At 38.4% G+C, this 16,506-nt stretch overlaps 1 protein-coding gene across 1 annotated transcript in view; it reads right to left on the bottom strand.

Moving 5' to 3' along the window:
- Nucleotides 1–8,175, bottom strand: part of RIPK2 (receptor interacting serine/threonine kinase 2) — a 1,193,837-nt gene extending 1,185,662 nt beyond the window's left edge. Inside the window, exon 1 of the mRNA XM_044065388.1 lies at nt 7,635–8,175. Coding sequence (XP_043921323.1) covers nt 7,635–7,834 — 200 coding nt within the window. The 5' untranslated portion in view covers nt 7,835–8,175. The remainder of the gene's footprint in view (nt 1–7,634) is intronic.
- Nucleotides 8,176–16,506: the final 8,331 nt, after the last annotated feature.

The following is a 16,506-nucleotide window of genomic DNA, read 5'->3' as shown; positions in this document are numbered from 1 at the left end:
CAGGAACACTGTGGACTTTAACCAGTCAACTCCTGTCCTTTTTTTAGTTTGTTTCCCCAGTATTTTTTTTTTTGCAACATTGGAAAAGGATTCACTGGCAGTCTCTCTCTAAGCTTTATTAACAGAAAAATGAGAAACAGTGTTCCCTTCTGCTTGTTGGCTAACTTGCTGGACAAATATTTTGTTTCCTCCTTAGCCTGTTCCACTTAAAAAAAAAAACAAACAAAAAAAACATTTTTTGTTCCTCCAGGAAACAATACTCTGAAGACAGCTGAATAAAACTGTTTGAATCTCATACCTACCTCTACACATTCCATGATTGCTGGGATAAATCTAATTCCCTTCTGCCTGGTGTACACTTAATAATAAATTTATACAACCACTCTGCTGTCTCCAATTTTTAACACTTTTCCTCTTCTCCCACAGTTTTGTCAGGATCATTTCATTCTGCTGTGAGACTGCATCTTTACTAATATTGGTTTTAGCTGCTATCTCATGGCCACGTTTGGAGCATATATTAGATATGCCCTTTCAATTAATAAATCATGATGTGGAATGCCAGTCAACTTGCTTACTTGTGTTTTTATAGAGTTAATACAGTTGTTTCCTTCTTGTTTTCTGATACAGCAGAGAATCTTAGGTTTTCTCGGAGCACTCTGTCTTCTAATTTACTATTTTTTGTCCTCTCTTTTCTTCTTGAGAAGCCTCATACTTGGCCATCTTTTTTTTCCATTTTTAACCTCTTAACTTTTTTCAGTTTTATCATTTCATCTGAAGAGCTAGTTAAAGCAAGCTTCTTCTATTTTTTCCAACCTTTTGTTATTTGGACTGATATATTCCCCCACATTTTCATTTATTTTAATCACATCTGAGTACTTATTTTTTCCTCTAAATTACTAAAAGCCATCTTGTATCAAATCTGAAGCTTTAACTGCTTTTTGGTGAACAGCTGCAGGATTATTCCAGGTCCATGTTTTCTCTTCACCTTTTCTGGTTATTCTTCTTCAGTGTTCTCCAAATTTCTTATTAGCTAGCATCCAGGCAGTGTACATACTAGTTAGTAACTGGCAATTTGTCTCAGTTTTTGTTTTCACATTGGGAGAGCTGAAATTAAACTGCTGATCAGCATGCAGCCATTACAGAAGTCCTTTCTAAGAAGTCATTTATAGCAAAAGCAGATTTCTTTCTTCAGAAATTCCTGTCAAAAAGAAACAAAAAGTAACATACGTCTTCTGCTGCCTCACTTACCATGGACAGGAGTAATATATTGGACATAGTTCAGGTTTTAGTACAAAGGTCTTGATGCTTCCTGTATAGCTCCTTCTTGTAAAAAAGAGGAGAGTCATTATTTTCTGAAGATATGCAAGAGATTGAACCTCAAAATAAATATGAAGGAACAGATTATGTTATGTCTCCACAGACTTCTGATTCAGATTCTGAAGAGATTATGTCTTTGGCTAGTCCCTTTGAAGGTTTATCTTTCTTTGAAACTACTTCCAAATTGAATCAGTTGTTTCAGTGGGAAAACAATGATTTTTCTCAGTCTCTCAGGATGCATTATGACTTGTTACAACTGGAATTTTCAGAATCTAATCCTACTCCTCCTGTTCTGTCTGCAATGAGGATGTTTTTGTCACAGCCTGACAGTTCTCTCTGACAACCATCCTGCTACCCCCCAAAAAAGCAGGTAGACTTTATAAACTGCCTCAATCAAAAAGTGTACTTGTATTGGGTCTATATTGAATTAGCAAACACTTAGAAAAGTGAACGCTAATTCATCGACCATTTTTAAGTGAAAGCTTAAAATCTCGAACACCCAGAACAGCGATTTTTTTTCACAGGGAAAGAAATCGCTGGTCCACAAAAAAAAAATTAAACTTAAAACGTTATTTAATGTGGGGGGCTTTGCCCCCCACACCCCCAGTACCTAAATATACCAACTCCGAGATCGTACCACAGTGGAGGAAATGGCGAACTTCTGAAAAAAAATCGCTGTTCCGGGTGTTCGAGATTTTAAGCTTTCGCTTAAAAATGGTCGATGAATTAGCGTTCACTTTTCTAAGCATTCGCTAATCCAATATAGACCCTTCTTATCCAACACCTGCTTTGTTTTAGAATTTTCAACTGTCAAGCTCATATACTGAAGTTTATTCTTGCCTCTTGTTAGAATATGATGAGGTTTGCCTAGCTACAGTCTCAAAACCTCCCATAGGATGTAAAGAAAATTTTGAAATCCTCTTTGGGTTGAGAACTAGTTTTTGGACTTTCTGTTGCAGGGATTACTAAAAAGTGTGATGACAGAAGGAAACTGATTCAAGGTATTTCTCAGATTTTTCAGCCCTCCTTCTCCAAGTTTACCAAGGGATTCAATGCTCCCTCAACAACTTTGTTTTTACAAAGCAAAACAAACAGTCCCAGTAATCTGCTGGTAAGTAGAAATTTAAAAGAAATGTCAGAAGGTGGGTTCCAAAGAGAAAGCAGGATCCCTGCAGAACAAAGGACATTGTAATAACTCTAAATAAGTAAATGAGGGATTTACCTTCCCGCTCCCACCCTGCCAGTCTATTAATTATTTGAGAAAGTCTGAACCCACATTTCTCTCTTTGATAACAGAAGGCGTCAGGCAGATGTGTTCTCAGAGAGTGGGAACCTCCACCTAATTTCCCTGCCAGTCTATTAATTATTTGAGAAAGTCTGAACCCACATTTCTCTCTTTGATAACAGAAGGCGTCAGGCAGATGAGTTCTCAGAGAGTGGGAACCTCCACCTAATTTCCCTGCCAGTCTATTAATTATTTGAGAAAGTCTGAACCCACATTACGTCAGGCATCAGGCAGATGAGTTCTCAGAGAGTGGGAACCTCCACCTAATTTTGGGGGATTCCTCCTCATCCACCAGACCAAACTCTTCTTTTTCCTCCAGTCATTCAAGATTGATCATCGAGGAGGGGTGACTGGTTTTATTAAGGAATGTTTTTGGTAACAAAGAAAGGAGACTCTTGGAGACCAGTCCTGGACTTTTCCTTTCCTTTCTGAACCAGTTTGTGATACCTTTCTGAACCAGTTTGTGATAGTGCCCAAGTTCAAAATGTAATTTCACAACTTCTTAACCCTCAGTCCCCATTTGAGTTTTCTAGTGACCACAGATTTAAAAGATATATCTGGATCTATAGGGTTGTGATAACATGCAATGTGTTTCCTAACATTTCCTCAATCTGTATCACATTGACAGTTCTATGCCTTACTCTTTGTGGAAAGCGTCATGTGATAAACTACTGCATACTGCAATGCATTCACATTTTTCATCATTTAGATGGCTTGCTTATCTTTTAAGAGTCTTTTTCAAAGTGTCAGGAATCTGTCACTTAGGGAAGACATATCCTACATACACAGGAATTCAAAGAACATTTGCAAGTCTTTTCTGACTCACAGGATAGTTTTCCTGGGGCGTCTCCTGGTCCCCCTCAGTTCAAAGAGCTTGTCTTCCACTGGAAAAATTAGATCTGTATTTAGATGTATTCCTGTGGTTCTCCACTCAGAATTCTGTTTCAGCAAAGGAATTCCTTAGGATCATGAATCTCTTGGCATCATGATGATCATGACACCACTTGGAAGACTCCACATCAGAAAGATTTAATGGTACCTGAAATCAGCATCAACAGCCCTTGACTTTTCAGACAGTTTTGGGGTTTGTCAAATGGGAAATTTTGTGGTGGGGACACCAGATTTCTCTGAATCCAGGGCTTTCATTCTCCATTCCTGCTCCAACACAGTTTAGTCACAATGGACATCTCAGACGTTTCTTGGGAAACAGTGTCAACAGCAATAAAAGTGCAGGGTCTTTGGAAAAAAAAGAGATGTTAGTTAGTAGATGTTCCAATAATCACTGCTGCAGCAGTCACACCCTCCCTCCTCCTTATATTTGTATTGTTTTTCTTTTAATGCCAGGCCGTAGACATTTATTTATTTATTGTCCTGGGATTATCTTTCTCAGGGTTTTAGTCTACTTTTGCTCACTGTTGGCATGAAAGCTATGAAGGGCTTGACACCCAAACCGAACTTTTTGCCAGCTCAGCTTGAGCTGACAAATGGTTTGTCTATGTGTGAAGGTGCCCTGTAGCTTTGTAAGCTAGCTGGCTGTTATAGCCTTGATATAACCCATATAGCTTAGGCTACTGCAGCAGTGATCATTTAAACCTCTATAATACTGTTACACACCTCTCAATTGCCAGATTTTTGCCTCATATTTTTGGTCTGTTAATTAAAAAATGTGTGAGTTACTTGCAAATCACTGAGGATTGAAGTCACTGAATAATGACAAACATTTCAGATTCAGACTTTTATGCTTCAGAAAATGCACACAAACATAAAATCATGTTATTCTAGTAGCTCTATAAGTTTATAAGAGCAATATTTAAAAATATGTCCTTATTTTTGGGACCCCCCCCCCTTAATTTAGACTTTGTCCAGACTGGAGGTTGACCAGTATGATACACAGACACATAATGGAGAAAATGCAAGTATAAAAACTACACAGGGAAAAAAAAATCACAATTTTTGTTACATCCTTTGTAGCTGCATAATGCTAGAGAAAGCTTTACACTTCTGCACTATTTCCATGTGACCCTTTGTAAGTTTAGCTGCTAAAAACGTTGACCAATAGAATAGATATGCATTTCAAGTGCCCACAATGAAACCTTTACTGAAATGTGAAAGTAAATTGCTCAAAGCCTTAGTCAGTAAAAAGCTAATTATATAAACGAACATTAAATGGTGTTGAACATTAGACAAAATTGGTAGTTTCACATGACACAAAACAAAGTGTTTAACAAAAGTATCAATGTTTGTGACCCATACCGCTCAACTGTCCAGATTTTTGCCTCATATTTTGGTCTATTCCTCCAAAAATTGTTTTTTTTTGGCAAATCACTGAGGACTTAAGTCAGATAATAACAGAAACTTGAGTTTTAGACTTCATATCCTTTATAAAATACCTCCAAAAATTGTTTATTTTGGCAAATCACTGAGGACTTAAGTCAGATAATAACAAAAACTTGAGTTTTAGACTTCATATCCTTTATAAAATACCTCCAAAATTGTTTATTTTGGCAAATCACTGAGGACTTAAGTCAGATAATAACAGAAACTTGAGTTTTAGACTTCATATCCTTTATAAAATACCTCCAAAAATTGTTTATTTTGGCAAATCACTGAGGACTTAAGTCAGATAATAACAGAAACTTGAGTTTTAGACTACATATCCTTTATAAAATACCTCCAAAAATTGTTTATTTTGGCAAATCATTGAGGACGTAAGTCAGATAATAACAGAAACTTGAGTTTTAGACTTCATATCCTTTATAAAATACCTCCAAAAATTGTTTATTTTGACAAATCACTGAGGACTTAAGTCAGATAATAACAGAAACTTGAGTTTTAGACTTCATATCCTTTATAAATACCTCCAAAAATTGTTTATTTTGGCAAATCACTGAGGACTTAAGTCAGATAATAACAGAAACTTGAGTTTTAGACTTCATATCCTTTATAAAATACCTCCAAAAATTGTTTATTTTGGCAAATCACTGAGGACTTAAGTCAGATAATAACAGAAACTTGAGTTTTAGACTTCATATCCTTTATAAAATACCTCCCAAAATTGTTTATTTTGGCAAATCACTGAGGACTTAAGTCAGATAACAGAAACTTGAGTTTTTGACTTCATATCCTTTATAAAATACCTCCAAAAATTGTTTATTTTGGCAAATCACTGAGGACTTAAGTCAGATAATAACAGAAACTTGAGTTTTAGACTTCATATCCTTTATAAAATACCTCCAAAATTGTTTATTTTGGCAAATCACTGAGGACTTAAGTCAGATAATAACAGAAACTTGAGTTTTAGACTTCATATCCTTTATAAAATACCTCCAAAAATTGTTTATTTTGGCAAATCACTGAGGACTTAAGTCAGATAATAACAGAAACTTGAGTTTTAGACTTCATATCCTTTATAAAATACCTCCAAAAATTGTTTATTTTGGCAAATCACTGAGGACTTAAGTCAGATAATAACAGAAACTTGAGTTTTAGACTTCATAGCCTTTATAAAATACCTCCCAAAATTGTTTATGTTGGCAAATCACTGAGGACTTAAGTCAGATAATAACAGAAACCTGAGTTTTTGACTTCATATCCTTTATAAAATACCTCCAAAAATTGTTTATTTTGGCAAATCACTGAGGACTTAAGTCAGATAATAACAGAAACTTGAGTTTTAGACTTCATATCCTTTATAAAATACCTCCCAAAATTGTTTATTTTGGCAAATCACTGAGGACTTAAGTCAGATAATAACAGAAACTTGAGTTTTTGACTTCATATCCTTTATAAAATACCTCCAAAAATTGTTTATTTTGGCAAATCACTGAGGACTTAAGTCAGATAATAACAGAAACTTGAGTTTTTGACTTCATATCCTTTATAAAATACCTCCAAAAATTGTTTATTTTGGCAAATCACTGAGGACTTAAGTCAGATAATAACAGAAACTTGAGTTTTAGACTTCATATCCTTTATAAAATACCTCCAAAAATTGTTTATTTTGGCAAATCACTGAGGACTTAAGTCAGATAATAACAGAAACTTGAGTTTTAGACTTCATAGCCTTTATAAAATACCTCCCAAAATTGTTTATTTTGGCAAATCACTGAGGACTTAAGTCAGATAATAACAGAAACCTGAGTTTTTGACTTCATATCCTTTATAAAATACCTCCAAAAATTGTTTATTTTGGCAAATCACTGAGGACTTAAGTCAGATAATAACAGAAACTTGAGTTTTAGACTTCATATCCTTTATAAAATACCTCCCAAAATTGTTTATTTTGGCAAATCACTGAGGACTTAAGTCAGATAATAACAGAAACTTGAGTTTTTGACTTCATATCCTTTATAAAATACCTCCAAAATTGTTTATTTTGGCAAATCACTGAGGACTTAAGTCAGATAATAACAGAAACTTGAGTTTTTGACTTCATATCCTTTATAAAATACCTCCAAAAATTGTTTATTTTGGCAAATCACTGAGGACTTAAGTCAGATAATAACAGAAACTTGAGTTTTAGACTTCATATCCTTTATAAAATTCTTGCTAATGCAAAACCTGTTATTCTATCAACTAAGTTTGTAAGAGCAATACGTAAAAATTGTCCCTATTTGCCCCCCCCCCCGTATGGCTTTGTCCACATTTCTTGCTGTAAGAGGTTGAAAGGTATGGTTTGTACTACTGGAAGGCTGGAGAATCTACATAGAAACACCATTTCAATTGCAAGCTTGCACTCCAAAGTGCGTTTCTAGCCTTTTAAACATTGCCATCTTGTGGTTATATCAGTAGTTACAATAAAAAGCTTCATGTTGACAAGAATTGTTAGGTTACCCGATTGAAAACGTTAACCAACTTCAAGGCAATCCAAGGTGCAGCATTTTTTTATTATACTATGCTTGCGTAGTTATTAAACAGCTACTAATGACACACACTGACTCAACAGTCCCATAGTACCAATGGTATAAAACACTACTCTCACAACTGTGCCCTAAATGGATCAATTAATACGACAGGTAATAGCTATACATACCGATCTCCAGGTGCGGACTGTAGTACGAAACGCTTAAAAGCCACTGGAGTTCTCCAGTCTGAATGCACAGCTTTGTACACAGTGGCATAAGTTCCAGTACCCAAAAAGGAAAGCGGTTGAAGTTTCTCGTATGGAATAACTGGCAGAGAGCTGGGCAGACAAAGTGCACTCCCAGGTGAAGACTCCCCGAAACATTCCATCACTGGTTAAACACCTGCACCTGTCACTTCTAAAGGGAGGAAAGACACTAGCGGCGCCCGCTTGGTCTGTGACCCTGGTTGATGTTGACACGTCCTCCAAGTCACGTATTTCCCCTTTTTTAATTATATTTCGTTAAACTTATCATAACAGAAACCAAGTTAAATGATGCAGTAAATAGTCGCAGTGACCGTGCATACAGAAACAATAAAATCAAAATACAGAAATGTATCTGTTCTATGATCTAATTAAAACACACCCAAACAATCCTAAATCGAAACCACTGCACATGCCCCTCGAAGCGATCTCCTGGAGCACAAAATTTCCTTAGGATCAGTTCACAAACAGAAGGAAATACGTAAAAGAAACTAAGCTGTCTGCGTACGTAGAACTCAAACCACACGCGCACGTACTTGTCTATCGGACGAGGATGTGCCAAGCTGGGCATTGGAGCTGGAATAGAATGGATGTGAAAGCGGTTTCATTAAGAGACTTTTCTTTTTGCAGGTTTTCACTATTGTACGTGTTCGTATGAGTGTGATCTGCTCGAAATTTTCGATTTGGTGAATACTGAAGAACAATTAGTATTAATTTTTCCGGAATTCGTAAAGTATGATTGCTTGTTATGCTTTTGCCCCGCATTGCAGTTTCTCTGTAAATATAGCAGAAGTGAAAAATCAGGAAGTTTCTGTTTAAATAATAACTGTCGAGAGGCAGACATGATTTTTACTCAGGAATACCAACAAAATGTTACGTGTCTTATTGGCGCATTGATGTTATTACTGCAAATGGAATTTGAATTTTCGAAGAAGACGGTTTTTGAAAGTTAAACGGTATTACACAGTTTGTACTTGTTTGAGAATGTCAAAAGTGGAGAGTTTACTTGTGGCGTAATATTTTAAGCAGTGGGTGTGAGTTTGATGTATGCAGCAAGAGGTGCTTGGTTTAGATATTCATGTATACCCCGGGGCGAGGCGTAAGTCTAAATAGGGTTGCCACCTTTTCAAATGCCCAAAGTGGGACATTTTTGGTACAAACGTCAGATTTTGCAGGGCAAAACGTACCCACGGCCAGTATAAAGGACAGAACTTCATTTTTTTGCCTAAATAAAAGCTTATTTTTGTAGCATTTTAGTTCCTTATTCTGTTTCTTATAACATTTAAGTGTTTCAGATACAGAATAACTGTTTTATGCAACTATTACATAAAATATAGGAAATAAGTTTGTCCTAAAATCTCAGGACATTTGTCGACCAAACCATAGCACCACCACTGCCTTACTGTCCTTTACTAACACTATCCTTCAGCATAAAAACAATGACTATCTCTCCTGTGCTACTTTCCTAGACCTATCTAAAGCATTTGACGTGGTCCCACACAAACAACTTATCTCTGTCCTTAATAACCTATCCTTCTCACAATCAGTCACCAACTGGTTTCAGAGTTACCTGTCTGACCGCCAACAATCCGTTGTATGGCAGAATGACATATCTCCCCAACTACCTGTCTCCACAGGGGTTCCCCAAGGATCCATCCTTGGACCCCTACTCTTCTCTGTTTACACCAATAATCTAGCCTCTGCCACCAAACATGGCACACTCATCCAATACGCAGATGACTCGACCATCATCTGCTCAGCCCAGTCCCTACCCAAACTGCAAAAAGTCACACAGGAAGCCTTTTCCTCTGTTGAAACATGGTTATCCGTTGCCCAATTAATACTCAACCCAAACAAAACTAAACTACTCATCTTCCAACCCACCAAACATACTCAAAATAACTCTCACTTTAACATCACAGCAAAAGACAACACCACTATATACCCAACTGAACACACCAAATTGCTAGGAGTGTAAATAGACAATAAACTAAAATTTGACATTCACATATCCATGACCATAAAAAAGTCCACAAAAAAACTAGGAGCATTATACAGAAATAAACAATTTCTCACCAAAGCAGCAAAGATTTCAATAGCAAATTCCCACCTTATCTCCACCCTACTTTATGCCTCTCCAGTATATACCAACCTAAGGCAATGTGATCTAAACAAGCTAGGGACCTGCTACAACAAAATCGCCAAATTCGCCACAGGGGCATCCTACCGTAGTCACCACTGTCTCTCACTTGCTGAACTGGGCTGACTTGAACTCCCTCACCTCCTTCAGTGGTATCAACTCTCGCCCACAAACTAGTAAACCATCCACTAAATGTCCCATCCCTCCAGAATCTACTCCAACCCTATCGCACCACCAGACCACTAAGATCCAGCAACAAAAATCACTTGCAGATCACTAAAGCCAATAACTCTGCTGGTGAAGCACTATTCTCTTGCGCCATAGCCAAATTATGGAACTCACTCCCACCCACAATTACCTCCGTACCATCATGGACCAACTTCAAAACTTTATTAAAAGCGCACCTAAAAACATGCTGGCTATGCCCTTGCAACTCCCACTCTAATATCATCCACCCCATCCAACTAATACCTTTCTTTCCACTGCACTAACTACCTTGATTATAGCAAGCTCAGATGCTCATAAGCCTAGTACTTATTATACAGCAGGAATTTCTCATTGTTACATTTGTTAATGCCTGTTATGTACTTCACAGATAAAGATTCTAGTTGTCTACTGATGTACTATGTTCTTCATCTGTAAATATGTTGTAAGTAATTTCTATGTTAAATTGTTAATTGCTATGTAATCCAATGTAACTACTGTCTGTTTATTTTACTGTGGAGCTTTTCTCCCCGGGCCTCCGCTGAAAATGGACCCACGTCCAGTCGGACACTCCCGGTCAACAAATTTAAATAAATAAAATAAATAAACATTTTTTCAATTTTTTTGCAGGACACAACTGCCCAAATAGGGACTGTCCCTCGTAAAGTGGGACAGGTGGTAACCCTAAGTCTAAATGGTGAGTGCCTTACAGTCCCTTGGTGTGTGCTGTGTACACCCTGGGTGTTATTGCACTTTAAAAAAAAATAGGGACCAGAGTGTTGCAGGATGTCAGAATCAGGGGCTGCCTTAGCAATTTTGGGGCCCAATATCCACAAGACAAGCTGCACCAGAATTACCCTTCTTGCCTGTGATATAAATAGGACCTGCTGGAGAGGTAGGTATGTATCCCAGAGACCACCCGGGCTATGGAACAGGCTCCCCATCTATGTGAAGCAGAGTTCTTCCTGAACCCACAAGTGCAAATTGGATAGTTGGATGGCAAACCGGAAATTCATCCCTGGTTTGGTATATATGTTTCTAATGGACACAGGTAACCTGTAACTGGTTGATCCCCCCAGACCCATGCTTACACTTATGAAGGGTATCAGAACTTGTCAGAGATTTGGGATGCATGGCTAGGCTTAAAATGGCCCTTGTGTTCATTAGCCTAGTAAACAGCTATGAACTATTTTGGTGGGGCCCCTCAGCTGATACTCCTAACCTACCACATGCACAGTCTTTAGATGCTGGCTTCCTGCACTTGGGACTATTTCAGATCACATGCCAGGAATATATACTATTACTGTGCATTAAAACTAAAGCAGTATGTTTATTTATTAGCTAATATATTGTAAGACCGGTTGAAAGAGAAGTAAACTTTTGGACTCCTGGATTACCCCCAGATCCAACATCTGTTGTAGTTCCTCCCTCATGGTATGCTAGTTTGCTCAGTCACACTATAAGGGGGGACGGTGCTTGGCCAAAATGGTGAGCAGTTAACAGTACTGTTTTTTTTTTTTTGTTTTTTTTTTTAGCCCCGCTTCTTTTTAACATCTCTGAGTGACAGTTTTTTTTATAAAAAAACTCAAATAGAACATTTCAAAACTTGATGGATTTATAGCTGAACAGCTGCTGCAAGGTTTAATACAAAAATAACAAGTTTGAAACTCTTAATTACTTTTTCCTTTCAAGAAAACTAGAAAGAACCAATTGTCTCAAAATGAGCCACTCTAATCTCAGTGTACAGGACAGTACTATCTAAAAAGACATACAGGCTACACTAAGAAACATCAGTGAGTTACCTATAAAGATAGATAAATTATAAAGCAAAATGGACAATTTCAAAGAGGAATGTAAAAAACAAGCTGAAATGCTGAGTAATCATCACAAATCTCGAATATAGAAGAGGCATTGTCTGATTTTGATGGAAGATTGCCTGAAAATGAGAATAGCACTGAATTTCTTCTGAAATAAAACAGTTTATTCCAGGATAAAATAAAGGACTTAGAGAGCAGATCTAGAAAGAATAACCTCAGGATTAACGGGATTCCTGAAAAAGAAGAGGGAGATGGTATGATTCAATTCCTTAATACTTGGCTGCCTAAAACTTTGAACCAGCCTGAAGCTGTTTCCTGGCATTAAAAGGTTACATAGCAGTTTGTAACTCATCTTTAAAAAAAAAAAAAAAAAACCTTCAGCAAGGTCAGTGATGGTAAAATTTTTCTCAAGTCAAGATAAGGATTTAGTCTTAAAAGCTGCATGGACTAATTATCCAGTTAATTTAAAGGAAATACTATAAGATATGACAATGACTATGTAGTGCACCCATAGGTGTAGCTGAAGTAGATATGGGTTCCTTCCTACCTGACTCTGGTGACACCCCCATAGGCCCAACACACCAAGAGGTAAGAATGACAGATTTTATTCTAGGTGACACATCTAGTTTAAAAGGCAATAACACAATCACAAACAAATTATTTCAACAGTGCACCAGTTAGCAATAAGGCAAGGTGAGATATGCATGCAGTGAAAACATACATTCACCCTCTTCTCCAGAACTCAACAGAAAAAAAAGGTCTTGACATTCAAACATGCACAAAGAAGGCAATATCAATAAGCAGTAAAACGTTATAATGCAGCAATACAAACACGGGGAAAATGTAATGTCATTAAGCAATAAAAGAGTTATAATACGACAATACAGATATGAGAAAATGCAATGTCATTGAGCAGCAAAATTCTTGAAGGCAGCAGTACTAACATAAGAAAAATGCAATGTTATTGAACAATGAAGATTTATAATACAACAATACAAACATGAGAAAATGCAATGTCATTGTGCAGTACTAACACCCTCAACCCCCTTGATCAATTTTAAACAGACCAACTATGAAACACTCTATTATACCCTGTTCACTGGCCAGTGACTACTTACAGTCTTGCTGCCGGCATGATGGGGCCCAAGTTGGAGCTCATATGGATCCCAGTTATTTGTAATCCACAAAGAATGTGTGGGGGGGGTCCACAATCTTATAAAAATATAAAATGATGGCCAGAGCCTCTCTCTACTCCGTCAAGAATATCCTAGTGACCAGGCACCATGGTTTCTCTGATGAGAAAAGTAGAAAAATCACCTGCCAGAACCCTGGTAATCATCTATGGCTTCTCTGAACTAGGCCCAAAGAAACTCATTTTCTTGCTGAATCATAGCAGGCATGGAACTACTGTTTTCACACTTCTGTCATGATTCCACAAAATACCATCATCCAGGATTTCAGCAAGAGACAGACACAATCTGCTACTTCACTTCCCTGTGTCAAAGCACTAGAAAAGAAAATCCAGTCATGCTGCAAGGCCCTTTTTTCCCTTTAGCTAACAGTTTCAGTCTTCCCTCCTGCAGCTAGTATCTTAGTTTCCTCTTTCACTTTCGAAATGGTCTTTTATATCCCTGAACAGGAGCTCCACCTTTTGGTGTAATGGAAATCTACAGTCTATTATTTCTATAATGAAATACAGTGCGAGCTACACTCACCCCACACTTGAAAATCTTGGGTCCCCCCAAGACCTGAACAATATTTTTGCATTCAAAAGGTACATCCCACCAAGGGTAATCGGCCTTATGCTTAACTTGGTATGGGATGTCACCACTGAAACAGGAGGCATAGGGATTATGGGTGCAGACTCTCCGATGACCTGTGGTCACAGGTTCCTGTGTACTGTGTCCCAAACTGTTATATGTAAGTCTCTATGGGGGCCAAATCAGTCTCTTCAGGTTTGTTTCGGAAGAGACAGCTAAGGAATTTTGCTCAGAAGGTTTGTCACTCACATGACATTCAGTGTCCAGTTCTTCAGTAGGTATATTGTCCACTTCTAAGATCTCCTGTTGTATAACTTCACTTTCGTTTTCCATAACAGTATGACTGTCCTCAGCACTATTTTCTGAAGTTTGCATAGCAGGGCCACCATCAGTATTAGGTTCTGCAAGAGGTACAGAAACATTACTTAGACTATCGTTAAGTCTGGGCTGCTCAAAATGACAAGTAACGAATTCCAGTGTATTTACATTGAGATTACAGCCCACGGGGTCTTGAACGTCCTCATAAAAAGCCCACTGAAACCCCAATCATCATTACTGTCCTCATCTCCTTCAGCAGGAGGAAGCATAGGCTCTTGAACATTTGAAAGGATAGTTCCTCTCTGCCTTAGCCTTCTGGATCGCCTTGAGTTAGGCTTCCCCTGAGCCAATCTAGGTTCCGGATTCATGAGTCTCACTGATTTTGCCAAAGGCATTAAGTTGTTGCGGTGCCAAGTTTTAATGGGTCCTTCTTTCCCCTCAGGGCAAACTTGGTAGACAAGGATATTAGGTAGCTGAGAACAAATTATGTAAATCTCAGATCCCCAGTGGTCAGCTAGTTTATGCTTTCCTTATAGTCCCAAATTTCTCAAAAGAACTCTGTTCCCTGGCTGCAAATCATGCATTTTTACTTTTTTGTCATAGTAAGCCTTGTTTCGCTGATGTATTTATCCTGTTGATTTTTCAGCAAGCTCATAAGCCTGTCTGAGGTTCTTCTTGAGTCTCTCCACATAACTGCCATGAGATCGCACTGGTGTATCATCAGTTGTGACTCCAAAGGTGACGTCAACAGGAAGATGAGTTTCTCTTCCAAACATAGGAAGTAAGGTGAGAATCCTGTAACATCATTTTTAGTACTGTTGTAAGCATGCATCACTGTGCCTACATGTCTACTCCATTGACTCTTCTTCTCAGCTGATAGTGTCACCAACATGTCTAGTAAAGTTCTGTTGAAACGCTCAGGCTGAGGATGCCCTTGAGGATGATGAGGAGTGGTGCGGCTTTTTTGGACTCCCAACAGAGTGAGTAGTTCATGGACAAGCCTGCTCTCAAAATCACGTCCTTGATCAGAGTGTATCCTTTTTGGCAGGCCATAGTGTACAAAGAACTTCTCAACTAGTAGTTTTGCCACTGTAATAACTTTCTGATCATGAGTGGGAAATGCTTGAGCGTATCTGGTATAGTGGTCTGTCACCACCAACACATTACTGATCCCACCTTCATCCGGTTCAATGCACAGAAAATCTATACAGACCAGTTCCATGGGTCCACTATCTATTTGACCCAATGAGGCAGCTCTGGTCGGCAGAGTCTTTCTCTGAATGCAATGATGACATGTACAACAATAATCCTCAACATCTTGCTTCATGCATGGCCAGTAAAACCTGTATCCTACCAGAGCCATAGTTCTATCATAATCAAGATGACCATGTTCATCATGCAATGACCAGAGTACTACTTCTCTATAATTTTGAGGAAGCAACAATTGTCATTTTTCACTGCCGAGTGCACTTGGAGATCTCCTATACACTAGTCCATTCTCTATCTGGAGTCTTTGTCCAAAAGTCTTGCCAGAGGATGAATATCCATGTGAAGCATATTAACTTGTTTCTTCTCCAAAGCAGCTACTACCAGCTGACGTAAGGGGGTTTCTCTTTGATCCTGAGGACACTGTTACTCAAAGCTGGTAGCGATGAAGCCTGTAAAGTGACCAGATTACAGTAAGCTTGGGGTATGCTTGCTGAAGACAGACCCCACTTCTGGGCCCAGCATTCAGTGTATTGATAGCAGGTTGCAATCTGACACATAGCTCTCACCCCTGGCACTGGAATTTCCACCCATTCATCTTTGAGGTGTAAATCTCCCTGAGGTCTTCTGGACAGACCATCAGCACCTCCATTTTCATGTCCTGGGTAATATTTCAAAATGAAATTATAGTTACATAGAGCTGCCATCCATCTGTGGCCAGTAGCATCTAGCTTTGCAGTGGTCTGGATGTATGTCAGAGGATTGTTGTCAGTCTGCACTTCAAATTCAGCCCCATAGAGATAGTTATGCAGCTTGTCCACTACCGCCCACTTTAAGACAATTCCAACTTGTGTGCTGGAATTTCCACCCATTCATCTTCAAGGTGTAAATCTCCCTGAGGTCTTCTGGACAGACCATCAGTACCTCCATTTTCATGTCCTGGGTAATATTTCAAACTGAAATTATAGTTACATAGAGCTGCCATCCATCTGTGGCCAGTAGCATCTAGCTTTGCAGTGGTCTGGATGTATGTCAGAGGATTGTTGTCAGTCTGCACTTCAAATTCAGCCCCATAGAGATTAGTCATGCAGCTTGTCCACTACCACCCACTTTAAGACAATTCCAACTTGTGTGCAGGGTAGTTTCTTTCTGTGGAGGTTAAACTCCGACTGAGAAAAGCCACGGGTCTCAGCTTCTTGTCATACGCCTGGTAAAGGACTTCTAAGCCATCCCTGCTAGCATCCACATGTAAAGTGCATGGCTTTGTTGAGTCAGCATATGCCAGCACAGGGACGTGTGTGAGGCAATACTTAAGATGTTCAAATGACTCTTCGCACTCAGGAGCCCAACGA

The sequence above is a fragment of the Protopterus annectens genome, chromosome 3.part0 (assembly GCF_019279795.1).
Source record: "Protopterus annectens isolate FY-2018-M chromosome 3.part0, PAN1.0, whole genome shotgun sequence".
Classification (NCBI taxonomy): Eukaryota; Metazoa; Chordata; order Ceratodontiformes; family Protopteridae; genus Protopterus; species Protopterus annectens.
The sequence above is the reverse complement of the archived record's forward strand: the minus strand, read 5'-3'. Positions and strand labels throughout refer to the sequence as shown.